Genomic DNA, 26,859 nt, shown 5'->3' on the forward strand with positions numbered 1-26,859 from the left:
CAAACAGAATTAGACTGATCTTTCAATCTCTGTACAAAACGGCAACTCCCATTATTTAAGTGTGACAGCTGACAAATACCAGAAGATTCTGTGGTGGTGTTGTAGACCTGCTTTGTGAAAGCAGAGCAGTTATAGAAATTCTGTAACATCCATTCAGATAAAGCATAAATCACAAATTTCCCAATCCTAACCAAATAAACGTCAGTCTACAATTCTAAGTGAGCTTATTTCATTGTAAGTGTAGGTTTAATTCAAATACATCTGACCTACTTTCAGGGAAATGTGGCTAGTATCTGGCTGTTGAAATCATTTTATGTTTAAATTGTATGAATTCATTTTTGTGATTCTCAGTGATATGTTTTACTGTCAGTCATTTATTTGAAGAATAGGAAATATTTTCTTTTCTTTTTTGCTGCAGAATGCACAATGTCTTCACTGTCTCCTGCAACAGCATCATCTACCCCACCATCTTCTGTCATATTCAGTGCTAGAAGAACAGAATCCCATGATATTCCTAATATTGTCCAACACATGAAATACAATACAGAAAGATTATTTGGCAGAATTAATGTCATCTATCTTTTGTAAGTTGCAACATTGCAACCATTTATAGTGCATCTAATTTCCTGTTAGTTGTTTCATTAACAAAAGTTAAATGTTTGTTTTACAGAGAAAAAGCCAATCTTGCAGTGACTTTAGTTAATCAGAAGAATGTAACTGTTGCTCATGCTGTATTTCTGGACTATCCCAATTGGGATGTTGTTGAGCAAGCCAATTGGGAACAGTACTTAGAACAAAATTATTTTCAAAACAAGTGTACGGTAAGGAACATTTTTTCCCTTCAAAATGTTAATGATAAAGGTTTTACATATTGTGTGTGGTCATTGCAGAGAATAGACAAGGCCCACTTATACTGTGCACGCTTGAGTACAGTAATTTTAATTGTCCTGTTCAAGAACGTAAATGTGGAAATGTACATGACACTAAGCTAAACCACTGCTAAGCATTAATGAGCAAGTGTGCTGCTCCACAGAGTGAAAATGCAGCCATTTCCCTCCTTTCCTGCTCCTGCTGTTGCCACAGTACGTGGAGCTAAGCCATGATTTGGCTTAGCATTATGTGTGAATCTCAGCTTGTGGTTTGTCTTGTTCCAAGCAAACCATAAGTAGTAAACACCAAATAAACTACAAGCCCAGATTCACATATAATGCTGTGCGTCACTTCTAATATCATAACAGCAGCAGAACAGGGGATGAGTGAGGCAGTCTGGTTTTTGATCTCTGTACCTGTACTGCTCATTTATGCTAAGCCATATTTTGGTTTAGTATTATGTGCAAACCAGGCTATTTTGCTTTAATTCATTGATTCATTGCCTCTTTCCTGTGGAATATGTCCTTGAATATATTGGAGAATAGCCACACTCTTCATTGGAAAGATGTACTACAGTTTGAAGATAAGTGGAAATAAACGTTTTCTTGGTCATAAGCCAAAGGGAGTGGGATCTATAGAATCTAAGAAGAGGCTTATTTTACACTCCAATTCAAATCCTGTCTATCTTTCCTACTGATCATGTCAAAACCATCCTCTGTGCATGCTGGGCTCTAAATGGTAAAAGAATTTGGAAGACTCCCTGAAGTAAATAGAAAAAGTAGAGACTATCAAATGTAACTTTTCTTCATGTATTTTCTATATCTCCTTTAGCAGCTAATTTTCCCAAAGTGTTGGTAGAGAGAGGAAGGTATAAGATAAGAAGAGAAAAACAACAAAAAGCCAAAGTAGGCAGCACCTGTATAATCTCCACTCAGCTTTCTTTGCCTATTTGTGGGGAAGCCCCCACAATTCTGAACAGAGCTGAATTTACACATTGATGTTACACTCTTCACATGAAACTGCTATCTAGCTAGCATGTGCACCCTCAAGTTTTGCTGTCAGAAGCATATACATGTCTTCTAACATATATTCTCACTGACACTATATATAGCCACCATAAGGCGAGCGGGTGGCTCTGTGGTCTAAACCACTGAGCCTCTTGGGCTTGCTGATTAGAAAGTTGGTGGTTCGAATCCCCATGACGGAGTGAACTCCCTTTGCTCTGTCCCAGCTTCTGCCAACCTAGCAGTTCAAAAGCACACCAGTGCAAGTAGATAAATAGGTACCGCTGTGGCAGGAAAGTAAAGTGTTTCCATCCGCTCTGGCACTCGTCACGGTGTCCTATGGCGCCAGAAGCGGTTTAGTCATGATGGCCACATGACCTGGAAAACTGTCCACAGACAAACACCAGCTCCGTCAGCCTGAAAAGCGAGATGAGAGCCGCAAGCCCATAGTCGCCTCTGACTGGACTTAACCGTCCAGGGGTCCTTTACCTTTTTTTAAATAGCCATCATATATTCTTAGTAAACTTCTATAGTGCTTCTGGTCTTGTTGATCTACCACTTACTCCACTGTCTTGCAACTTCCATGACTGCTCCACCTTATCTGATCATGGGCCCAGCACTCATTGTAGAAAATGCTCCTTTTTGCCAATTATTTTTATTGATTTTATTAATTATTACAAATCAAACTGAATTAATTTCATTTAATACAATTTCTTTAAAACCAGTTTCCCGCTCTCGTTACATATATATATGTCCAAGATGTATCCCCATTGCCGCTGCACTTCTCTCTTAGTCTCTAGCTGACATCACTTCGCTTGCCATTGGAATCAATTCATTCAGCTGCCCTCTTTATCACCTTATTGTAGAACATGCTCTTGATCTGGTCTTTCCTGCTGAGCAGATCATGAGTGATCCAGTGGTAGAATAGATATGTGTCACTCTGCTGTCCTGTGAAATTTGGATTGCTGAAACTGACTCCCACTATAGGGGTAGGGCAATTAAGATGGTCCATCTTAGGAGTTGCTGGTTTCCACTCAAAATTTAATGCTACAGTTTATGAAGGTCCTGTGGAGATGTTTAGAGCACTTTCTGGTCAAACTTTACGGGATCAGTTTCACTTACTGCAGGCTGATGATGTAGATAAGATGTTTGCAAGGTTTGGGCTAACCATATGTTCTCTTGATCCTTGCCCACAATGAATTCTAAGATCTAGCAGGGAGGGAATTGATGAGTATGTCCTGGGAATTGTTAATGCCTCATTGCTGGAAAGACTGATGCCCTCCCACTTGAAAGTATTGGTGGTGCAGCCCTTCCTGAAAAGGTCCTCCCAGCCCCGTGATAATCTTTGCCCAGTTTCGGCTATCCCTTTCCTGGACAAGCTGATTGAGAGAGTGATGGTGATCAGCTGCAGACATGCTCAGATGGAACAGATTGTCTGTTTCAATCTGGGTTTGGCAGCATAACATCTTAGTTATCCTCTGATGACCATTACTGGGAGGGAGACTGAGGGAAGTGCTACCCTATTGGTTTTCTTAGCAGTATTCAGCATAATCAACTACAGTATTCTCTTGGAGTGACTCTGTGGCTTGGGAGCTGAGGCACTATGTTACAGTGGTTATATTCCTACCTGTTGGCTCACTGCCCTGAGACCTGCGGGTATAGGGTGGTATATAAATTCAATAAATAAAATAAAATAAATAAACTTCTGCTTGGGTCCTTGGCAGTTGTGGCTGTGAACCCCAACAGGGTTCCATTTTGTCCCCCCATACCACGGGGTGACATCATCTGGCATTTTGGAGTATCATCAACACCAGTGTGTTGATGATACCCTGCTCTCTCTCTCCATTCCACCTGAATCAGAAGAGGCTGTACAGGTGATGAACCATTCTGTGTGGCATTGACAGTGATGGGCTAGACTAATTAAAATGAAACTGAATCCCGACACGACTGCTATACTGGTTCTCTGGTTCCAAAATTAGGCAGATGGCCTGTTCTGGGTGGGGTTGCACTCCCCTAGAAGCTATAGGGGCATATCTTCAGGGTATTCCTGAATTCTAAGTTCTCTCGAGAGACCCAGGTGGATTAGTGGTGAAGATTGCCTTAAACTCAGCTCTGGCTTGTTCACCATATGTTCCTGGACCTGGGCAGTTTATTTACACTGGCTCCCAGTACATTTCCGAGCACAGTTCAAGCTGTGCTGACCTTTAAAGGCCTAAATGGCCCTGGCACTGTAAACCTGAAGGAACGTCTCCACCCCAGTTGTTCAGCCCAGATACTGAGATCAAGCTCACTATGAGAAGTGAAGTTACAAGGAAACAGGCAGAGGGCCTTCTTAGTACTGGTGCCCACCCTGTGGAACATCCTCCCATCAGGTGTCAAGGAGATGAATATCTGTGAGCTGTTGGGCCCAATTCAAGGTGTTGGTGCTGATGTACAAGCCCTGAAAAGCTTGGGGCCCAAGTACTTAAAGGGGGGACACCTATGCCAATAGCTGTCAAACCAAGTTTTTGAGATCAGTGAGGGAAGCCCTGCCTTTTGATATGACCCATGGCATTGTGGTATGAGATGGGGCCTTATCAGTTGCAGTTCCTCATTTGGAACTCTCATTGGGGAAGGTGGTTGCCTCCCATGTTGACATTTTTAGGCATCAGTTCATTCCAGCTTTGGAGAATGGAACGCAATGGCTAAGGGAAGGGTTAAACTTTTGCCTGAAGCTTTTCTCTTGAAAATGTTTGCCACTGCTTTGAATATAAAAAATAATACAGCCCTGGAAATAGTATATTAGTCATTAAAGGTCTAGCTCCACCTTAACCATAGCTGTTAATCCAGTATCTCTTTAGAGTATGAGCTGTCCTCAGTGCTGAATAGCAGCAGGGGTCAGCAACCTTTTTCAGCCATGGGATACCTCTATCAGGAGTTCTGTGTTTATTCTGGCAGTCCTGTGGAAATTGAATCTGTATTTAAGCTATTTATCTGTAAATTTAAGCTATTTATCTGCAAACATATATTCACCTGCTTGAGAGTAAGTTCTTTGGATTCAATGGGCCTACTTCTGTGTAGACACTCATAGGATTGCACTGTTATCCTTGCTAATGAACATAATTGATACTATTGTGCTTTAAATAGATGTTTTTTTAAAATGACTTAATTCTGTAGCTATCTAATTATGTGACTATTTTGTTGCAGCATTTTGTACACATATTTTACAAGATCAGTGCCTAAGCTGCCATTTTGCAATTTATTTAATTGAATGGAAGTTGTGCTGAATTGTTTGTATCTTTCATTCACAGCCTTTAAATACACTATTTATGCATCTTTTTGTGGCAACAGATGGATATGCTGTTGACTGTTGCCATGAAATTATGACGTAAGTTGATTTATATAGCGAATGTGGAGGCCCTGGTTGGTGTTTTAATTAAATAATAATTAAAGTGCTTAAATCCCATTTTAGCTGGTAGCATGTATGTACAAATATTCACTGGATTGTAGGCAATGCTGTTTTCAGTCTCTATTTTTAAGTTTTACTGTCACAAGGAGAGTCTTGGTTAGGTAAACAGATAACTTCTACATTATCTATTTTAGTTCTCACAAGCATAACAACCTTCCCAGTGACAGACAAAAAGATCTGTGTGAATTAGCCACTGGTTCCAAGTGTTTGCACAAACTTTGAGGTATTGATTCACATGCTGTGTGCGTGTTTCATAGAGACAGACAGAATTAACGTTGAATTTTGTATGTGGTACTTGATCATGTGATATTTGGCTCATTTTGTCTTCTGCTCAGCTAGCCAGTATTTGTGCAGATTGAACAGAAATTACAAGAAAAATATAGTCTGAATTCTCCAAATAGAGGACAAAATCAGACTTCTTTATGAAAAATAACGTGTGTTAGGTTAGCTTTGGAAACATTTATTAGAATGAAAATAAATAAATGTTTACTGTGCTTCATCATGTAGTACATCTTGCAGTTAATTCTTTCAATCCCATATCAAGTATACTGACTCAGTCTTTAATAGGATGAAACAGATATCGTGACAGTAGTACCACTTTGTTCAGTAGGCTGTGGGGCAGTTTCCTATGGAATATCAAAAGTGTGTTTGGTAGAACTCATTGCTCCAGTTAGATAACCTTGGCCTGAAATCAGGATAAGGCTGAATTACATAATACCTCTTATGCTTCGTATAGCTCATACCTCAGTTTAATAAGAAACCTGCAGATTTCGCCTGAATGATTAAGCTTAATTTATTTGCTTCAGCCAGAGATCAGGTTGGTTTTCTGCAAGCTCTCATCTGGCCTTAAAATAAATTGTCTCTGGAATTTCTTCATCATTTGATGTGGTACAGTTTCTCCTTTTGTAAAAATGCCTTCCTGTTTTACTATATCTTATTGCCCATCTTATTTAACAGAGAAATTTCAAACACAATAACCAATATTTGAGTTTTACTATATCTTGTTGCCCATCTTATTTAACAGAGAAATTTCAAACACAATAACCAATATTTGAGTGCAAAATAAATGTTTTTCAAAGCTAAAACAGAAACTATTACTATATATAATTCTCTTCTTTATTCAGGACTGTTTTTAAAACTATCCCAGAGCTACATTTCATACTTCTCTTTGTACCATGCGAGGAGGATTTAGGTAAGACATGTTGAGGTCTTAAAACATTTAGGGGGCAGGTGGTATGGTTTCTCTTGAATAGTTGTGCTTCAAGCAGAGGTGTGGGGTTTTTTTGCCAGATCATCTAAGGCCTAAACTGCATATAATGTAGTTATTTTCCCAAACAGGTTTCTCACCCCCAAGGAACAGCATCTATGGGAGGGATGGTCGGCTGTGAGGAGGGGACTACTTAATCTTTTTCCAACCACTTATTCATTTAGTCAAAATAAAAATTAAACCACCCCCTGGTTTTTCTGAGTGGAGGAAAAAAATATGAGGATCAATGGATCCTTTAAAAATGAAATAAAATGATACATATCAACAAGTAACTTGCAGTTGGCCTTCAGATTGCATAAGTGTGCACAGCTATGCATTGTTTTTTATTTTTACAATTTTACTTCCCTAAAAGTCCTGTAATATGGGCTCCTCTAATACACCCTGGATATAATGTGAAAGCTCACCAGCAAACCCATGTTTCTGTGCCTTAGATGCATAGCTGTCAACTTTTCCCTTTTCTTGCAAGGAATCCTATTCGGAATAAGAGAATTTCCCTTTTAAAAAGGGAAATGTTGACAGCTATGCTTAGATGGCTCTCAATATTGGTAAAAGAGGAAGCAAATAGTGTGTCCTACTATCCTAGTTCTTCAGCTTGAACTCCAGATCCTATATTTTACTTGGTACCAATATAAACAATTATGTAAAACTACTTGTCAATAATTACTGAAGCCCATTGATTTCAGTGGGTCTCCTCTTAGTGCGACTCAGTTGGATACCACCCAAAATATCTCACATATTCTCAGTAAATCTTATAACAGCAGGAGGTAGACCAAGGCTGAGATATAATGGCTTGATGAAGGCTCCCTTTTGAAATGAGATATTAAGCAAGCATTTCCCAACTTGCACTCATGCTCTAGCCCCTATACAACACCAGCTTCCAATGCAGGATCGGGCTATAAGTATATATATTGTTAGTTCTTGGCAGTGTTAACATACTGGAAAACTTAACAAGTCATTAACTACATCTTTGCAAAACCTAGTTCTAAATTACCAACCAGGTTCTAAGTCTTCAGTCCTGTGACTTCTTTCTGAGTGGACATGTATAGGATTATACTATTTTATTATATTTTTAGTATTATTGTAAAAAGCCATTCTAAACATCTAGAGAGAACATGCACTCTAAAAAATACTTATTGATCTGTACTGGATAATACCTGCCAGAAGTTGAGAAAAACAATGAACTAGTAAAATATTTTATAATAAGAGCATTTGGAAAATATACCATGATTAAATGACAACAGCAGGTCTAGCATATACTAGATATGGAAACACTTGTGTACTGATTAAGACAAGAGTCAAAATTTATAGAATTTTTCTGTCCTCTGTCCTCTGTCAACATTTAATATAAAAGTATTAGCCTGGGTTTGAGCTCATATTTTGTTCAAAAGCTCTTGGTAGTTATTCATTTTATAATGAATTAATAAAAAAGTATAATGAGGAAAAATTGAAAAACTAACACAAATCATCCAGCCTGTCTTGGTTCATAACCCTTATTTCACTTTAAGTATGTGATGTCGCTCTCTATTAAAAATGTTCAACTAATAGCAAGATTTGTACCAGAAACCAAAAACATTGCTTACTGAAGCATGTTTACTAGTGGCTGAAGATATTTAGTGCAAATCATGAATCATTTTCAGAATATTTTATTGTCTTCAGGCATAGACTTAGCAACTGCTTTTTCACCAGTGGAGAGCATAGCAGGTTCAACGTGGGATTCCGACTGTAATCTGTATGTGTCACACAGGCACCAATATTGTCCCCAGCTGTATGTCCGCTGTGCCAGGTAACAGTTATGCATTATTATGTGATTTTGTGATAGTTAAGCTCCTACTCCCTTCTTCATTTGTAGCCTCATAAATTCTAAGTCAGTTATTTTCATATATACTTTTTGTTCCTTTTCAAGTCTTAGTTGGGTCAATAATTTATATGGTTATGAGTTGGCTAATTATTTGTTCTATTCATGAAGTATTTCACTGTTTAAATACGAAGTGGAATATTTTTTATATTGCAAAGAAATTCTGTATTACATAAGCAAAGAAACCAGTGATATTTCAGAGTTCTCATTCTCCAGCAATTTCTAAATGCTGGAACTTCCTGTGGCCTAGTTCTCCCTGGGGCAGTCTTTTTGTGCCTGAACTCCGGCACTTTATTCTTCAGATGAGGGTGCACCTGACTGAATGTTCTGCCACATTTTTTTTATAAAAACCCTTCTATATGCATAAAACTAAGTGTGAGGGAGAATCATTCTAGTTTCTAGTGTTTTTGGCTGGTTGTTTTTGTATGGAGGAACTCCCACCTGCCATTTGAAGTATACTGGCCTGGTTCATCTGATATGGTAAGCCAACCTATGGCTTATAGGGAGCACAAAATATGCAGGCCGCTGGCTCCCAAAGAGGAGCTCACAGTTGCTTTGCTCCTCACTGGTTCTTTTTGTTCCCACACTGAACTGAACTAAGCCAAGGTTTGTCTTGTAAACCAGTCCGCTGTGTGTCTACTACCTTTTTGGCAACTAGACCTCTTTAACTTCAGCAAGTGTTCTCATTCGTCCCATGCACATCATTAAAAAAAAAAATATTAAGAGATTTATATTAAATTCATTATAGGATTTGGAGCATTTTCAAGGCTTCAACTGTCTAGTAGATTTCTCAAATAGTTTATTGAACTGTATGATATTTTCAAATACCAGCAAGCAATAAATGAGTTAGGAGTACCAAAATGGAAGTTAGTTCAACAGTAGAGGTCATCATAAGCCTTGTAACAAAGAACCTGTGCTATAGAAATCCCTTTGTAGGGAGGGGATTAATGAATGGCCAGAATTACTTTTCATATCAGAACATTAACACAGTGTCTAAAAGCACTCTTTAGCTTTGGGTTTGTTTACCAAATGCAGTTTAGTTAAATGCTAGTTAATGGCATGTCAGTTTGATGGGTGGATTTGGGGTGGGTGTATGGCTGTGGCAGGAGGGGGTACTCTTCATTCCCTTCTATACTCTTTCCTTCCTTTCAGTTACCCCCCTTCTCCTTTTACTGTCTATTATTTCACCTTTCCTTTCTAGAGATGCTGGATGATGACAGTGCAAAAGATCGCTAATCAGTCCCCACAAAGTTTGTCATCAATGACATAGAAAGCTGCCTATTTACACTGACTGGAAATGGCTCTCAAGAAGTTCACAGAGGTCTCTCCCAGTTGTACATGCATATGCCAGGGTTTGAACCTTGAACCTTCTGCTTGCAAACCAGGTGTCTCTCACATTGCTCAAAGAGACCCTGAAGGGAGGCAACTCCCATCTCTGGGCTGCAGTCAGTGCAAATAAGTATAACCTTAACTAACAAGGACCTCTTTCCAGCAATGGTGTGCTATAGCATTACACAGTAATCTGTGCCAGGATGGTATTGTGCCATCTTGATTGGAAAAGAAATCACCAACATTCCCATGCCTTCTCCTTTGTTATGTACTGTACTGGCCCAAATATAAGCTGCACCTTTAAAATTGGAGGGGGGGAGAGAAAAAAAGGGAGAAAAACAAATATAAGTCACTCCATTCTTCACTGCTCCTGGCTGCATACTTGAGGGGGGGGGGTCGCGCTGCGTTGCTGGCGGCCTTTCCCCTTCCTCACTCTCTCCCTTCCTGGCCTTGGGGGAGAGGATGGGGGACTATGCACACGGCGGGCGCCGTTTTGCCATGCTCCTGGCTGCATACCTTAAGGTCATGAATATAAGCCGCACTTTAGCTTTTCACGGTCGGAATTTGGGGAAAAGGTGAGGCTTATATTCAGGCCAATACGGTATTTTTAGTATATGTGCTGCCAAAGCGAGCACTCAATACGGTATTTTTAAAGCCCCTGCTTTTTATGATCAAATAACTTCTGTGGTGTTCCGTTCCAGCCTATGAGCAGTTTGTTCCAAGTAACCAAGGCATTTTGCAGATGATTCCAGGAGCACTTTGATTGTATAGTTTTGTGTATACAAGGTGCTTATTTAATTTTATGCTGCTTTTAAAATAACTTTGGTTGTAAACAGAGCTTCTAGAATGTGCTACTGCATCAAAAATATATTCATCAATAGCTGTGTGTGTGTTGTAAAGCCAAGTTAGATTTACTTGTAAACAGCTTGTCCATGTAAAGAGATGTTCCTAGCTGCCAAGTCAAATGCATTTCACCAATCTGAGGCTGATCAAGTCTGTGAAGGGGAGACACCCATTTGAATTCTCTGTACTAAAATCCTGTCTGCTATTACGAAAGTTAACACATCACATATTTAGACACTTAGATCTCCAGTCTTTCTTCATTTTCAGATCTCCAGTTATCAGAGTGACTCTGACACTTTTGCAGACCATATTTGCTATTCCCACGAATGAGCAAGTGAAGTCCAAACATTTTTATATATGATATTTTTCAATATTAAAAATGTTACTTAAGCTTTTAATCCCAGTAATAATCTGCTATGTAAGACAAAAAAGAGGATAAGAAATTGCTGTATCTAATTTCTAACATGGAACATGTTCACCTTCTTGGAACTGTGTGTGTGTGTTGGAGAGAGAGAGAATGGTAAAGAACTGATATTTTTTCATTACTTTTGAGAGAGAGGCATTCTAAACATGATCGGAGAAACACTGTTTTATTGCAAGCATAGGCAAACTCGGCCCTCCAGCTGTTTTGAGACTACAATTCCCATCATCCCTGACCACTGGTCCTGTTACCTAGGGATGATGGGAGTTGTAGTCCCAAAACATCTGGCGGGCTGAGTTTGCCTATGCCTGTTTTATTGTTTTGCATGTTGCAGTGCTGAAACACAAACTGAAATTTGTTGGTATATGGTAAGCTTTGGCTCAAATGAAGTCATTCATTTGAATGACTTGAATTTGGGTGCAAGGGCCATTTCACAAGTGCACTGAAATATCAAATTAACTGGAATATATTTCAAGATCAAATGCTCCAAATGCTCATCCTGATTTTAAGAAGATCCTCTATACATTGAACATCTTCCACATGATTTTTTGCAAACTTTGTCTTCTGCAAAGTAAAATGTAGATTGTTTCCAGACATTCTTAAACAAGTCATCTCTCTGTAGAGTGGAAGACCACGATGATCTCACCCCTATCTTTGCACGCCACAATGATACCCTGAGAAAAACCTATGGAGATTACTTCCTTGCTGAACTGATAGAAGCACAAGATGAAGAGAATCGTGCTGTAGTTTGTGAGGTGAGTCATAATCTTATTACAAAATAACTGCTGGTCTACTGCTTTTTGCCTTTTTGATGGTTACTGTATGTGCCAATAGGAGGGTGGCTTGGATTAATTTCCAAATACCTGAGAACAACAGTTCATCTGGAGGTTGGGACACACTGCCATCACTTCATTTTTTGCATATGATCTGCAGTGTTTGGATGATCAGGGTTGCTTATAATACACCTCTGTTTCTGTGAAAGAAATAATCCAAGCAGTCTTTGATCTTAAATTTACACAGAAATTCACCTCTCCTGAGAAGGAAAATAAAGCAGAGGCAATGGGTAGACCCCCACCTTGCTAAAGACATATATTCTATCTTTGGCATACCTTTGATAGATGACTCCAGCCAGGATTTGTCATAAGTGTTATCTTTCATAATTTAGTGTTGAAATTTTACTTATTTAGTCACATTTGCATCACATGTCAAAGAAATACAGCATCCAGAAAAATGGACAAGTGTTCAGCAGATAATAGCAGCAGAGAAGCAGTTAGAGGCTGAAATATTTTTAGATACCATAAGTCTTTGGTATTACTTGGGGTTGTGAACTTCTGGTTTTAAAAATCCTGCCCCTCCCACGTGAGGCTGAGGAGTGGCACAAACTGGCATGTCAAGGGCAGAGCATGGGAAAAGCTGATTGGCACTTGGTGAATCATGGATAGAGCTTAGCAGAATCTGGTGTATCAAGGGTTGAGTTGGCAAAACCAGGATTCTACTGGCTTTTCACTTTTTAGTATAGAATTATTTAATGCTTGTTTGGCATCTGTTAATTTCTTTATATTGAACTGAAATGATTCCTTTATTCTATGGGATATTTGGTTGTGGGCTTTTGTTTCTGTTTTAAATCATCTGCTACAGTTACATTATAGGATAGTAGTACAGAAAATATGAGGTTTTATAAAACACAACTCCATTAAAAAAGTTACTTACTACTGAGTCTGCCTAACAACTGGAAAAAAACATTATCTCATCTTTCACTCAACAGCACTTTATAAATATCTAGACAGTCTAGTATAGTGGTTAGCGTGTTGAACTAGGGCCTAGGGTTCAAATCCCCATTTGGCCATGAAGCTCCCTGGGTGACCTTGGGCCAGCCACTGCCTCTCAGCCTAACCTCCCTCACAGGGTTATTGTGGGGATTAATTGAGGAGCGGGAGACCCATCCCATGTACTCCTTGGAGGGAAAAAAGCTTGGATATAAACGCAACAATAAAAACACAGCACCTGGCATCAAGTTTGACTTGGAGTTTTCATTTTACGCTTTGCTAATGAATACCTGTGGGCGCAAAGTGGGAGCATTTTGATTGCAAACATTGCCTTTAGATAACGAGTTGATCACTCCCTTCTCCAGTCCTTCTGTTGCAATCTGTTTTATAGTCCTCCTTCCCTGATTGCTGTCTGTACCTCCAATTCAGGTATAATAATACTGAATTCTGTTGCAAGTTTCTTGTGTATATCTCTGATTTGTCCTAACCTTTCACCTGCAATGTTAATAGCGGACTACACTGCAGAGTTGACATAAACCATGCAGAGCCACAAACTCCTTTTCAACTTGTTACACTAGGATAATAACAAAGAATAATATTTGCATTTTCATTGGAAAATCTACACATACAAAACAAAAACATTCACAGAAAATAAGAGAACAAAACTGCCTTTGCTTCTGTCTTTTTTCCTGGTGGGAAAGGCAGTGGTACAAATAAATCATGGATTTTCTCATTGTTTCCTATGAGCTGAGGTCAGCTACAAAATAAGTGGCATCTTTGAAGATGGAGGGAGGATGGACCCCCTTTTTTGTAGAGGTTCCCCAAAAATAATCCTGACAGACTGCTACCTGTCAGGCTGAACCTAGCCTGACAAACCCGAGACCAGCCTTCTCCAACCTGGTCCCCTCCAGATGTTTTGGACTACAAATTCCAAGCTGGCTGGGGCTGATGGGACTTGTGGTCCAAATATCTAGAAGGCACCAGGTTGGGTAAGTCTGGTTGAGGCTGTCTGTTTGGAGAAGTGTTTTTAAGTCAGGGATAGGAAACCATCAACCCCAGCCTGCATGGCCAGTGGTCAGGGATTCTGGGAGTGGTTGCCCAGCAACAGGTTCTCCATCCCTGTTCTAAGCCCTACTGATAAGTGCCCTTCCTCTATTCCACTTCTAGACAAAATAAAAAGTTTTCCCAAACTCCAAAGGACACAGGCTTCAACAAATCCTTGTAAAACAGAGCACAAGGGCTAGCTTATAACTGTGCATTCTAGCACACGAGGAAGATTTCAGTGATTAATACTGGAGAAATGCCTTTTTAAAACCAGTGAGGTTAACTGTCAATGTTTGTTTGGTGGGGAAGAGGAGGAAGAAGATAAGGCAGCAGATCACATTCATAGACTTTTAAATTTAAGCAAAACCACAGTCTGAGAACACTTAGTCCCTTACAGAGCATCTCTGGTCAGTTGTTTAATGTGCTTCCAAAGGAGACTAAAGCACTAGGGTGATGCAAGTAAAAACCCATCCTTCCTTTGGCAGAGTATAAAGAAAGTTGAATGGAAGTAAAACAAAAAGTATGGCTTCCATGTAAGAATCCAGATTCCCAGATACTTTAGATGCCACTGTTGGTCTAAATCAGAATATAGGGATTTGTCATAGCATCAGAAGTAACTGGGAAGTTCTGTCTCTAAGCAACAGAATAATAAGTACTGTAATAGAATATCGTATTTTTCACCCTATAGGGCACACTTTTCCCCCTCCAAAAACGAAGGGGAAATCTGTGTGCATCCTATGGGGCGAATACAGGCTTTCACTGAAGCCTGGAGAGCGAGAGGGGTCGGTGCGCCCCGACCCCTCTTGCTCTCCAGGCTTCAGGAAGCTATCAGCAAGCCTGGGGAGCCTGCGGGAGTTCCTGCAGGGCTCCCCAGGCTGCGGATAGCAGCCTGCTGCCTGGCGCGCGGGGCGCCCTGAAGCAGAGCGCCCCTCGTGCCGGGCAAACATCCGCAGCCTGGGGAGCCCTGCGGGAGTTCCCGCAGGGCTCCCTAGGCTGCGGATAGCAGCCTGCTGCACAGAGCGCGGGGCGCGCTGAAGCAGAGCGCCCCGCGCTTCGGGCAGACATCGGGCAGCCCCACAAGCTTGGGGGACAGCAGGGAGGCGCAGCGCCGCCATCCCACTGTTCCCTGACCTGGTTTTGATTCCCCGACCTGTTTTTTGGGGGGAAATAAAGGGGGGGAAATTTCCTTTATTTCCCCCCCAAAAAACTAGGTGCGTCCTATGGGCCGGTGCATCCTATGGGACGAAAAATACTGTAATTATTCTAGGTTTGTTATAAGCCCTTGGATTTCATTGGTTTGCTAGTGCTCTCTGCCATGTTCTGACTTCAGTCCAATTAAACATTGGTTTCTTTACCTTAGTATTGCTAAGGTTAGGCAGAAGTGACTGCTTATGATTGAAAAGCAGTTGCCAGCCAGTTTCCTGTTTTAGTTTCGCAGTAGTAACTGTAAACTCTGCTATGGAGTTCATTAGAGGAAAAGTGTTTATTCTTTTACATCATCTTAAGGATCTAGTACTTCCAGGGGGAAAGGGCTGGCTGTGGGACTTCCCTCTTGGTGAATCATCTTCAGGGCTTTGCCTGCCGCTCCTGAATCAATGCAGCAATTATCAGTAAGTAAAGAAGGCATTGGCAGAGTATAGCTGTGAAACTTTAGCTTAAAAAATGCTAGCAAAAATAAAATACTAGCCAGTGGTCTGTCAATCTTAGTCATAAATTATGTATTTATCTATTTATCTGTTTTTAAGGGAAATGCATCACCATGTGTTCAAGTGTTAAGAGTTCATGGGCTTTTTAAATTTTGAGTGCAAAGAAGGTTCATCAGTCTCAAGAGGTTGAAAAACAGTGGTGCAGAGTATTTTTAATAAACCCCTTAGTTTAAATGACACCAGTGTAGCGTGCTTACAGCTTGATTTCTATTAATCATTTAGCAGAGTAAAACACTTGTTCAAAGCTTATCTTATAAATATTGCACCCTTGTCTGGCAATTATCAATACAAACCCAAGAAAATCCTTCAGAGGTTCATCAGTGCTGCTGTAGCTTGGGAAAGCACTGCCGTGTGGGCCAAGATAGAAGTCAGTTTGCCCTCCAAAGAATGAAGCTGGCGGGTTCTTTCTGCACATATGGCAGATAGATTGTTTAATCAGCTTCAGCTGAGCCTTGGGCCTAAAATTACATTGGAGCCAAGCAACTGCAGGGCTCCAGCTTTGTTCAGCTAAGCAAACAAATGATCAAGGGGGAAGGGGAACTATATGTGTTTTTATTTTTATTGAAGTGTTGATGCCAGCTGTGTCAATTCAGTTCTTTAGAAAAATATTGGTTTAGGACCTAGACGAAAAGTTGAACCACTTGGAAAGCTATTTTTGTCTAATACTGTTGGTCAAACAATTGCATGATGCTAAAAGACAGGGCCATTTTCCTTGGTGCTATGACTTCTGTGTGTAACAAAGGGCCAAACAAGATGTAGCACTAAACATGAAGTCACTCTAGTTAAACAGCAGCAGCAGCAGCCGCAAAGGCAGGCAGCCCTGCTTTTCATTGGAAACACAGAATGCAGAGAAGGAGTTTACTCTTTTTCTTCCCAGGTGCAGTGCCAACGAAAATTGTCCCATTGAAAATTAGTCCTGGGACAGGAAGGTGAGGGATGGTTCCTCACACTTGCTCTAAAGTTTAATTATACAAATTTTGACTGGAAAATCCTAAGCGTATTTATCAAGGAGACCTTCTGAATAAACCTGCTTAGGATTCATCCAAGTATCTAGTTTTGCTTGTATTTTTTAATTTCCCAAGTTCTTATTAACCATGTTTTTGTTGTAATGGGATCTTTTTCAGTCTTGACAAATGACTATTCAGTAAGCTATTATTAAATAGATTGTAATTTCTACCACTTTGAGGGGTCCATATAATACAATCAGGAGGTCTTTGGGCATTTCCTATCCAGGAGTATTTATTTCTGCCAAGACCGTTGGAGAGAGAGGTTTGGAAGAGTGATTCTTTACTCTCACATAGCAGGGTTAGCACAGTGGCAGTTACAAGCACATTAAAACGTGGTTAATTTATATCTGTCCTCAGCTACCTTTAAGCAAACATTCCCCATGAAAATAATATTCTAATTTCAATTATAGTGGTACCTCGGGTTACATACGCTTCAGGTTACATACACTTCATGTTACAGACTCTGCTAACCCAGAAATAGTACCTTGGGTTAAGAACTTTGCTTCAGGATGAGAACAGAAATCATGCTCCAGTGGCGCAGCAGCAGCAGGAGGCCCCATTAGCTAAAGTGGTGCTTCAGGTTAAGAACAGTTTCAGGTTAAGAACGGACCTCCGGAACGAATTAAGTACTTAACCCGAGGTACCACTGTATTTCACATTGCATTTGGCATTGCATATTAACAAATACACTTCTCTAATCAAATTCTACATTATAATACATTGCTCGGTTTGCTCTTAAAATTTCTCCAGAATAAATAGATATTTCTTGTAAATATTTCTATTTAAGATATTCTTTAGCTGTGTTATATGAGAAAGCATTCTTTAGGGCATATTGAATTAGATTGGCCAATGGTTTCCCTCAGTGCTTTTTTTCCTTAAAAAAATGTTTAGGGGTACTCTCATTTTCCTACTCATATTGAAATACTGCCCCTCAGTGAGGCCAAACTTATATCCACAAAATGTTTAGGGGGGTATGCGTACCCCTGCATCCCCCCAGAAAAAAAGCACAGGTGTCCCTTCTTAGCTTTTGAAATACTTTTTTTAAAAAGATTGACATCTGTTCAATTATCATGTTTCAGGATGATGGCATAGCAGTGGGCTTCATGAGTGTATGCTCTGAAGTGAGTATACAGTTGCTTCATGACTGTTTTGACTTGGGTCCCTTCCACGGACTATGTAAACCACACCCAGATGACGTTCTGAAGCCACCACGGAAGCCAAGTGACATAGGTAAAAATGCAACGCTTTGTACAGTTTAATTAACTGCATTGCTTTGAATATTGTTAAACGCTCAGGTGAGAGACAAGGGAAGTAGGTGGTATTTATATAAGGAACTCATTTTTATAGTAGATTTTTTCCTCTTTTTTTGTTCAGAGGAGAAAGGAAATAGGTGAAATTGCCCAGTCTGTCAGAAGGTTTGAGAAAGTGGTTTCTATACCTAGCCCCCAGGTGAGAGTTTGTTATTACAGAGAGAACCCTTACCCCCCCCCCCGCTGCCTCCAGTGAGAAACAAGGGGAAGTACTTGGTATGAATGTTTTCCATGGGCATTAGGCGGTCACATGGGTTAATATCTGCCCCAAAGTCCAAGGCAAGAAATATTCAAACTCAGTGAGTAAGCAGCTACTTCCTGTGCTCCTTCAGTCCATTAGGTGGACCTTTCTCTAGCTAATTCCAGCTTGCTCTAACTGTAGACATTACCTGTAGTTTTTCTATGCATGTTCAGTTGTCCTGTGGAGAAATCTTCACCTGAACTAGGGTTGCCATACATCTGGAATTTCCCAGACATTTCCCAAAAAGAGCTCAATAAGTTTTTTGTCCTGAATTTACTTCTAGAAATATGGCAACCCTACTTGAACGCAATCCATTTTTCATGGTTAAAGCTGTGCAGGTTGGAGCACAGTCACAGTGTCATGCAATAAGGCAAATACACCCATTGTAAACCTTCTATTTTCTCAAGTTATTCTAGCATATTGAAGTGTGAACATTGTTAACTTATAACTGAAAGATAATGACATGCATGAGCCTGGGAAAAATGCATTACCCCCAGGGGCTTTAACTGAGCTCTTGCAAGTAAATGTACAGCTTCCAATACCTGCTTTTGTGGTTACGCTGTTGTGTGTAGCTTTGAAATGTGGTTAAATTAACCCATGCAAAATTTTACACCAGCAGGGGATGCTACCATTATGTTTTGCACTTGGTTTGACAAATGCTGTTTCATAAGTTTGCTTTTACAAATAATTATGTTTTCATGCAGCTTTAATAAAAAAGGGTTTTGAGCTGATTAGCTTGAAAATGATTATATATTTTTTCTCTCTGAAAATGTAATAAAAAAACATTTTTGAGCCATCTTGATGTAAGTGGTATTTTTCACAATAATTATAGTAATTTGGTTGTTGCTGTATCTGGAATTAGAAATTAGTAGTTACAGCATTTCTAACAGAGGATGAATTATTCTGTTGTAGCTTTCACACTGAATTGACTTTTTCAGCCAACCTGCTGATTTTCACCTCCAGTATTAATTCATCTCTTCCTATTATATTGTTTAAGGACTTTTTAAAAATTATAGTTAAAATAAAGGTTATGGTCCTCCAATATTTATTCTTGGCATATCTAAATCACAGTAATAATGCAGTAATTAAATTGATGCTGGTGAATTATAAGCATGTTTAAAGGAAGTTCTGAAGTTCTAATTAATTTGCATATAAAATGTAACCCTATTATATTAAAAAATATTATTTGGCAGTTAAGTATGCTAATTACTTGTTCACCCCAAATAGTTAGAATATGTTGTGGTGAGAGCATCCTTAATTATTCCATGTAGGGTAAGCTTATTTCTTTTACTGTTAGTATTTTTCATTATCTGTTCATGTTTCCAACCCCTAAGGCTGCAGTTGAAACCACATTTACTTGAGAATAAGCCTCGTTGAATTCAATAGGACTTGCTTTTGAATTCTTGAAGTCTAAGTGTGTAGGATATGAGGTTTATGAAAATACCCTTTAATTCTCTACCTTGGGAAGGATTTACTCTGGCCCTCATATGCTGTGAATTTGCTGTCATATTGCTTTGCTTACTAATTTCTCTGTGTCACTTAAATGATCTGTATTAGGTATTTTGTTTTATTCACAGCTTTGAGGCATTTGTGGTTTAAAAGCAATATATATATAAATGCGAATAATGTATCATAACAGTATCTAGTTGTGCAGGCAATAACAGACTCTCAAGTCCTATTAGTCTTTCTGGAATGTACATGTATTAATCCCCATGAAGGGAGAGGTGTAGGGGTTGGGTTGCTATCAGTAATCCCTGTACCCTGTACCTGAAGTAAATTCCTCAAGTAAATCCAGTAAAATCCTCTCTTAATCTTGCTTTGCAGTTGCTAGCAAACAGCAGCAAGAGCTAGCAAACAGCAGCAAGACCCATTTCCTGTGCTTGCCAGCTAAGCAGAAACCGCATCTATTTACCGTATGTGGTCAGACAGAGCAAGGGGGCCGCTTCCTGCACACGCTTCCTATTGCAGCTTCCTGTTGCAGTAACTCAAGAGAAGAACACACAAACAAGGGAGGGAGGGGGGCTTAGCTAGCCAAACACCTATATGCCATATAAGGAAATAAGCTTAACCTTGCTAGCTGATTGGAGAACTTGAAGAGGTGGGAAGAGATGGGCAGACTCTCAGGTATAAAGATGCTTGTTTATTTGTATCTAGGGGCCAGTCTTTTGGGAACGATCCCTCTGGCCACCTCTGTGCACAGATTTCAATAAAACTTTTTTCTCCAAAGAAGAATCTTTCCTGGTGCTTTTTTGCTCTCTCTTCGGCCCTGGGGACGCAGGCAAACGATTCCCTGGCAAGGATAAGGCTTCAGCCTTCATTTTGGTGCGTTGAGCCGGGAAATCGCCCCACCCCAGGGGGCCGGGGAGGGCCAGGCCCGACCTCGGTGAACAGCCCCGGACCGGCGTTCGCGGCTCCAAGTGCGCACCCCTGCCTGTTCGTGGGGGGAGCCGGCCACACCGCTCCGGAGTGGAGACACCTGGTCGAGGGAGAAAAGAGGACGGCCGAAGGAGAGGTCCGCAGCGGAGTGCAGGTAAGCCCTAAGGGAAAGGGCGTGGTAGGAAGCCTGATCAGCTTCCCCTGGCCGTGAGCAGTAGAGTGCCGCCAGGAAAGGGTCTGGCTGTGAGCAGTAGAGTGCCGCCAGTAAGGTTGGGGAAAGGGGTAACAGAGGGAAAATTATTTTGGTGTGTTTTGTGTGTTGCATGTTGGAATTATATTGGGGTGTGTTTTGTGTGTTGTGTGCCAGATACTCCAGTGGTTGAATTGTCAAGTGTGGGCCGGGGCTTAGCGTCCCCTTGGCCGAGCGATTGCAGGGCTGTGCATTTCTTAGCAACGCGAGTTCGCCAAGTCACAGCCTGTAGTGGTTGGTGTGTGAAAGGATCTTAAGCCCGGTTAGGAGCGGAGTATCTGAAAAAAAATGGGGTCTGGGGCAAGCTAACGTAGTCCTCTGAAATGCTTTTTAACTAACTGGAAAGCAGCTACGAAGCATGATGATTGGGTTCAAATTGAGAAGAGAGAGGATGAGGATCAAAATAACTTGAACGTCCACCCAGACCAGATCCCTTATATTTCTACCTGGAAAATCAATGTAGAAAAGAATCCACCGTGGCTGAAAGCCTGCCGAGGCGACGCCCCACAAAATACAATTTGTACAGTCCAACCGGCAGGGAAGTCAGAAAAGCCCCCGGTGATACCAGAGCCGGAAGGAGAAGAGGGGGAAGTCATTAAACCGCCGCCACCCTATGCTCCACCAACTGCCCCTCTAGCGAATCCCCCAGGCCCAGGGCCCCAGGACCAGGGAGGAGCCGGCCCTCAGCCTGAACCCTCCAAGGTTGATGAATTAGAGAGCGAAGAGGAAGAGGATGATGAGGAGTTTATGAAGGGACTAATTGAGTTAGCAAAGAAAGGAAAAAATGTGGACACAGTATCAGACATTGAGATTGCAACAGTATGTACAACCCTATGCGAAAGAAGTGGATGTTAGTTCCCATTTGTTGGCACAGAAGGAATGGATAGAAGCAGAAACCAGGGCGTCCCTCCATAAGTCCCATAAGGCACAGAAAAAGGGTGGGACTGCAATGATGCCTCTACGCAGAGTGTATGACCCACCAGCCCCCCCCAGGACAGGGTGGGGAAGCACCACCATGCACTTATACAGTCCAACATGTGCCTTTTTCAAGTGCTGATGTGTGCAATTGGAGAAATTAGAACCCTACCTTTGAGGAGAACCCAGATGATATTGCCAACGCCCCATTATAAAGGCTGCCTTTGTAGCTCAGGCAGCGTCCGATATTCGCCAAAAGAAAAAAAAATCCAGAAGCCTGAGGGGTTCATCGGCCATGGGCTGGAATAGATGTTGGAAATAGCTCAAACCACTTGCAATCAGAGAGATGAGGAAGCCCAAAAAAAAAAAAAAAGGAGAAGTATCAAACAAGGAAGTTGATGACATTACAGGCAGCCGCCCCCACCCCTCAGAAAAGAGGAAGTGCCCGGGGAGGAGGGCGAAGCCGTCTGGGGAGGAATCAGTGCGCCATCTGCCGACAGGAAGGGCACTGGAAGAGAGAATGCCCTATTCTATTATTAGGAAGAGATTTGTTGGTAAAGTTGCAAGCCCAAATTACCTTTAAGCCATCGGGAGAAGCCACATTGTCCACTATGTCACTTGGGGAACTGGTTGTGGAGGCACCCCTGAGGGAGTACTGGCGCCTCATGATGGTAAAAGAAGAGGAGGGATCCATCCCCGCCAGTATTCTGGAACAAGTGAACCCCACGGTATGGGCTGAAGGTAACCCCCCAGGAATGGCAAAGAATATCCCACCAATAATTGTGAAGCCCAAGCCATTTGCCAATCCTGTTGTAGTAAATAAGTATCCCATCCCACGAAGGGCGGCTGAAGGAGTGTGGGTGCATCTAGAGCGACTGCTCCAACATAGAATCTTGAGGCAATGCCAATCACAGTGGAACACCCCTTTGTTACCAGTGAAGAAAGGAAGCAGGCTATTATCCTGATACCAGAGCCAAAGAACTGCAGAGAACCCCCGTGGCTTTCTGGGGTCTGCAGGATTTTGTAGGATATGGATATTTAATTACAGCATCATTGCCAAGCCTCTACATGAGTCAACCAGAGGAACTGAGAGAGACCCCTTTGTTTGGGGCACAGAACAACAGCAAGCCTTCGTGGATTTGAAGAGGGCACTACAGCAAGCCCCAGCGCTTGGCATCCCAAACCCTGAGAAACCCTTTACTCTATTCGTGGATGAGGACCAAGGGACAGCGAAAGGGGTTTTGTGCCAAAATTGGGAAGCTGGCAACAGCCAGTGGCATACCTATCTGAGCGCCTGACGCCTACAGAACAAGGCTTACCGCCATGCATGAGAGCAGTTGTGGCAGTAGCCACCCTACTGAACAAAGCAGACAAATTTACTTTTGGCCAAGACACTGTTTGTGTGACCCCGCATGCAGTCCCAGCTCTGCTTGACATGAAGGGTACCTATTTTCTCTCCCAAGTGAAGATGAGAAAGTGTCAGATGTTACTGCTGCATCCGCGTTTGAAGTTCCAGGTTACCACCGCCCTCAACCCAGCTACCCTGTCCCCGGTAGGAGAAGGTGAGGAGCAGATGCACGATTGCATTGAAGCAATGGATGAAGAATATTTTAGCAGGCCTGACCTTAAAGATAAAGCAAACCCCCACTGGCCTTCATGGTTTGTGGAATGGAAGCAGCTTTGTTAAGGCTGGACAGCGAAAAGCAGGCTATGCAGTGGTAGCCTTGGAAGACCAAGTGATCGAAGTGCAGCCACTCCCGCCTGGAACATCGGCCCGGCTGGCATAAATAACAGCGCTCACCAGAGCCTTGTGGAAGGAAAGAGGTTTGCTTACCTCCAGAGGAAATCAGGTGGCCCACCCACAAGCCTTATTGGACCTCCTGGATGCAGTATGGGAACCTGAGGCAGTAGCAGTGGCACACTGTTATGGACACACAAGACTGGACCAGGAGAAGTGGTCAGAGGAAATCGACTGGCAGACAGAGTGGCCAAGGAAGCAGCCCGGGAACCAGCCCCCAGCGTCAGTTATTGGAGCACTGGTTCCTGGAAGGATCTTGAACACCGCTGATAAGCCAATATACACTAAAAAGGAAAGGGACACTGCAGATGCTCAGGAACTGGTACCTTACTCATGATGACAGAATATGGATCCCAGAGTCCCTTTCTCGGCAGATTGCTCAGAGATACCATGAGTCCACCCACATGGGGCCAGATGCCACAACCAGACAGCTGAAGCAGTGCTTCTACATAGCCCACCTTTATCAACTGGCAGCCCAGATTTTCAGGAAGTGCCCGCTATGTCAAAAGAATAATCCCAGAACCGGACCCTTGGCTCCCCCGGGGATTCAGCATAGTGGAACTGCACCCATGGAAGACCTTGTTGTGGATTTCACTGAATTGCCCCGCTATGGACTACCTAGGTCAATAGAATCTGACAATGGACCAACCTTTGTCCACTCAGTTTTGCAATAACCCCCCATGCTAGTCAAAATGTGCAGTTTGATAATTATGTGCAGTAATTCTCCCGAGATTTTTTTTCTCTTTCTAATAGGTGGACCCACGAACGCACCCCGTGTGCTCTGACTGAACCCCTGCACCAGTTCGAGCCGGGTGACGAGGTGTGGATCAAAGACTGGGCCCAGACACCTCTACAACCGTGTTGGAAGGGTCCCCACACTGTCCTGCTGTCCACACCCACCACTGTTAAAGTCACCGGCATCACCCCGTGGGTCCACCACACCCGAGCGAAGAAAGTTGTGTCTGACTGGTCAGCTACGCCAAATCCTGCTAATCCACTGAAGCTAACCATCTCTAGAAGAGCGCTAGACGACCGCCCTGCTAGGGTCACTCCGGACGCTGACCCTTCTACGCACGGCTGAAGAGGGTGGATGGGAGGGGCGCCCGCAGGCAGCGCTCCCACCGTAGTTACCCGACAACCAGACAATCCAGGCGCAGCTCCCCCTGGACTGATTTTATTAAGCATCCACAAGGACAGGTGGGAAAATTGGTTAAGATAATAGGCTCCTCCTCAGAGAGGTGGGACACAACCTCCCAAGAAGCAAGGCAGCTGATAGAGCACGAGTATCAGTGGGCCCTTCAGCAATAAAATAGATATGTCCCAGATAATAATGTCAGCATTTCTGCAACCATAGACCACATGGAACAAATGATAGCTCAAAAAACCTTTGAAACCCTCTGATGCTGGGGATCCGTGGAGTTGGTTGTACTCCTGGTTGCCTGACAGCAGTTGGTTTCGTTATGTTATCGTTTTAATTGCTGGACCTGTTATAATCTTATTGCTTTTCTGCTTCTGTATGCCCTGCTTGATGCAATGTATGCAAAATATGATGGGGAAGATGATGTCCCGCAGGATGGGGCCCCGTGTCATGACCCTCACTGCTCTCCTCCAGGAATACTATGAACCCGAGAGGCCAGAACGAACCTAAGTATTAGGTTGTTCATAAGAAGAGGAGGGAGTGAAGGGAGAGGTGTAGGGGTTGGGTTGCTATCAGTAATCCCTGTACCCTGTACCTGAAGTAAATTCCTCAAGTAAATCCAGTAAAATCCTCTCTTAATCTTGCTTTGCAGTTGCTAGCAAACAGCAGCAAGAGCTAGCAAACAGCAGCAAGACCCATTTCCTGTGCTTGCCAGCTAAGCAGAAACCGCATCTATTTACCGTATGTGGTCAGACAGAGCAAGGGGGCCGCTTCCTGCACACGCTTCCTATTGCAGCTTCCTGTTGCAGTAACTCAAGAGAAGAACACACAAACAAGGGAGGGAGGGGGGCTTAGCTAGCCAAACACCTATATGCCATATAAGGAAATAAGCTTAACCTTGCTAGCTGATTGGAGAACTTGAAGAGGTGGGAAGAGATGGGCAGACTCTCAGGTATAAAGATGCTTGTTTATTTGTATCTAGGGGCCAGTCTTTTGGGAACGATCCCTCTGGCCACCTCTGTGCACAGATTTCAATAAAACTTTTTTCTCCAAAGAAGAATCTTTCCTGGTGCTTTTTTGCTCTCTCTTCGGCCCTGGGGACGCAGGCAAACGATTCCCTGGCAAGGATAAGGCTTCAGCCTTCACCCAGATGTCCGTTTGGGAAACCAATGAAGAAATTTATTGCAATATCAGTCAAGGCAGTCAAGGAGATGCAAAATAGCAAATACAGTGGTACCTCAGGTTACATACGCTTCAGGTTACATACACTTCAGGTTACAGACTCCACTAACCCAGAAATAGTGCTTCAGGTTAAGAACTTTGCTTCAGGATGAGAACAGAAATCGTGCTCCGGCAGCGCGGCAGCAGCGGGAGGCCCCATTAGCTAAAGTGGTGCTTCGGGCTAAGAACAGTTTCAGGTTAAGAACGGACCTCCGGAACGAATTAAGTACTTAACCCGAAGTACTACTGTACTCTTAAATGACCAAATCTTCACTATTTCACTATATCCTTCACATTATGCCAAACTAAATGTGAAAGTACACTCAAATGCATGAAAAGGAGTGAGTGAGGCCCCATCCCCTTTTTAAAAAGAAATTCAAATTTGGGAAAGCAGAAAAGAGCCAAACATGTAACAGGAGAAGAAGAACCTCGGCGGTAAGTAGTTTTAAGGAAGGATATAATAGAAGAATTGATTATACCATTTTGAATATACCAAGGGCAGCAGAGAAATAAAGAAAGCAAGATGGAACAAAGAGAATAGCAAATAGATTTGTATTTTGTTCAGTGCGGAACTTTTCAATGCAAAAGTCTTTAGAAAATTGGCAACATTGCTTTTAAAGCAGCAGTTTCAGCATCTAATGAGGGATACCAACATTTTTAAGATACTATGACCTTGCCTCAAACTAGGGCGGCAGTCCTCCTCCATATGTTGCTGGGCTTGCAACTCCCATCATCCTTAGCCACGGGCCATGCTGGCTGAGGCTGATGGGAGTTGGAGTCCAGCGGCATCTGGAGGGCCCTGGGTTCCCCATTCCTGCTGTCCAAAATTGAATAAATGTATAGCACAGAATATAAAAACTCAGAACACAAGCTTGCAAGAGAAATTACTTCATGTTGCTTTCCATTTCATTACTGATCCCTTTATTAATCTCTTAATTTTCTTCTTTTTATTCTCTCTTCGCTTCTCACCTCCATCCAGCTGATGAAACCAGCGTAACAAGTCAAAAAGAAGAAACACCAGATATGGATAGTGAGGTAAATATCACAAAG

At 42.1% G+C, this 26,859-nt stretch overlaps 1 protein-coding gene across 7 annotated transcripts in view; it reads left to right on the top strand.

Annotated features, from left to right (window-relative positions):
* The window catches only part of CFAP61 (cilia and flagella associated protein 61), a 123,458-nt gene that overhangs the window by 2,832 nt on the left and 93,767 nt on the right, over positions 1 to 26,859 (top strand). For 6 of the 7 annotated variants that reach the window (XM_053394887.1, XM_053394886.1, XM_053394888.1 and 3 more), the window contains exons 2-9: positions 419 to 584; positions 671 to 821; positions 5,165 to 5,241; positions 6,447 to 6,514; positions 8,246 to 8,372; positions 11,660 to 11,792; positions 17,640 to 17,790; positions 26,789 to 26,844. In XM_053394887.1, the coding sequence (XP_053250862.1) occupies positions 427 to 584; positions 671 to 821; positions 5,165 to 5,241; positions 6,447 to 6,514; positions 8,246 to 8,372; positions 11,660 to 11,792; positions 17,640 to 17,790; positions 26,789 to 26,844 (921 nt within the window). In that variant the 5' untranslated portion in view covers positions 419 to 426. Of the gene's footprint in view, positions 1 to 418; positions 585 to 670; positions 822 to 5,164; positions 5,242 to 6,446; positions 6,515 to 8,245; positions 8,373 to 11,659; positions 11,793 to 17,639; positions 17,791 to 26,788; positions 26,845 to 26,859 lie in introns of those variants that run through there. The other variant, XM_053394889.1, reaches the window with a different exon arrangement.

This window comes from Podarcis raffonei, chromosome 7, assembly GCF_027172205.1.
Source record: "Podarcis raffonei isolate rPodRaf1 chromosome 7, rPodRaf1.pri, whole genome shotgun sequence".
Taxonomy (NCBI): domain Eukaryota; kingdom Metazoa; phylum Chordata; class Lepidosauria; order Squamata; family Lacertidae; genus Podarcis; species Podarcis raffonei.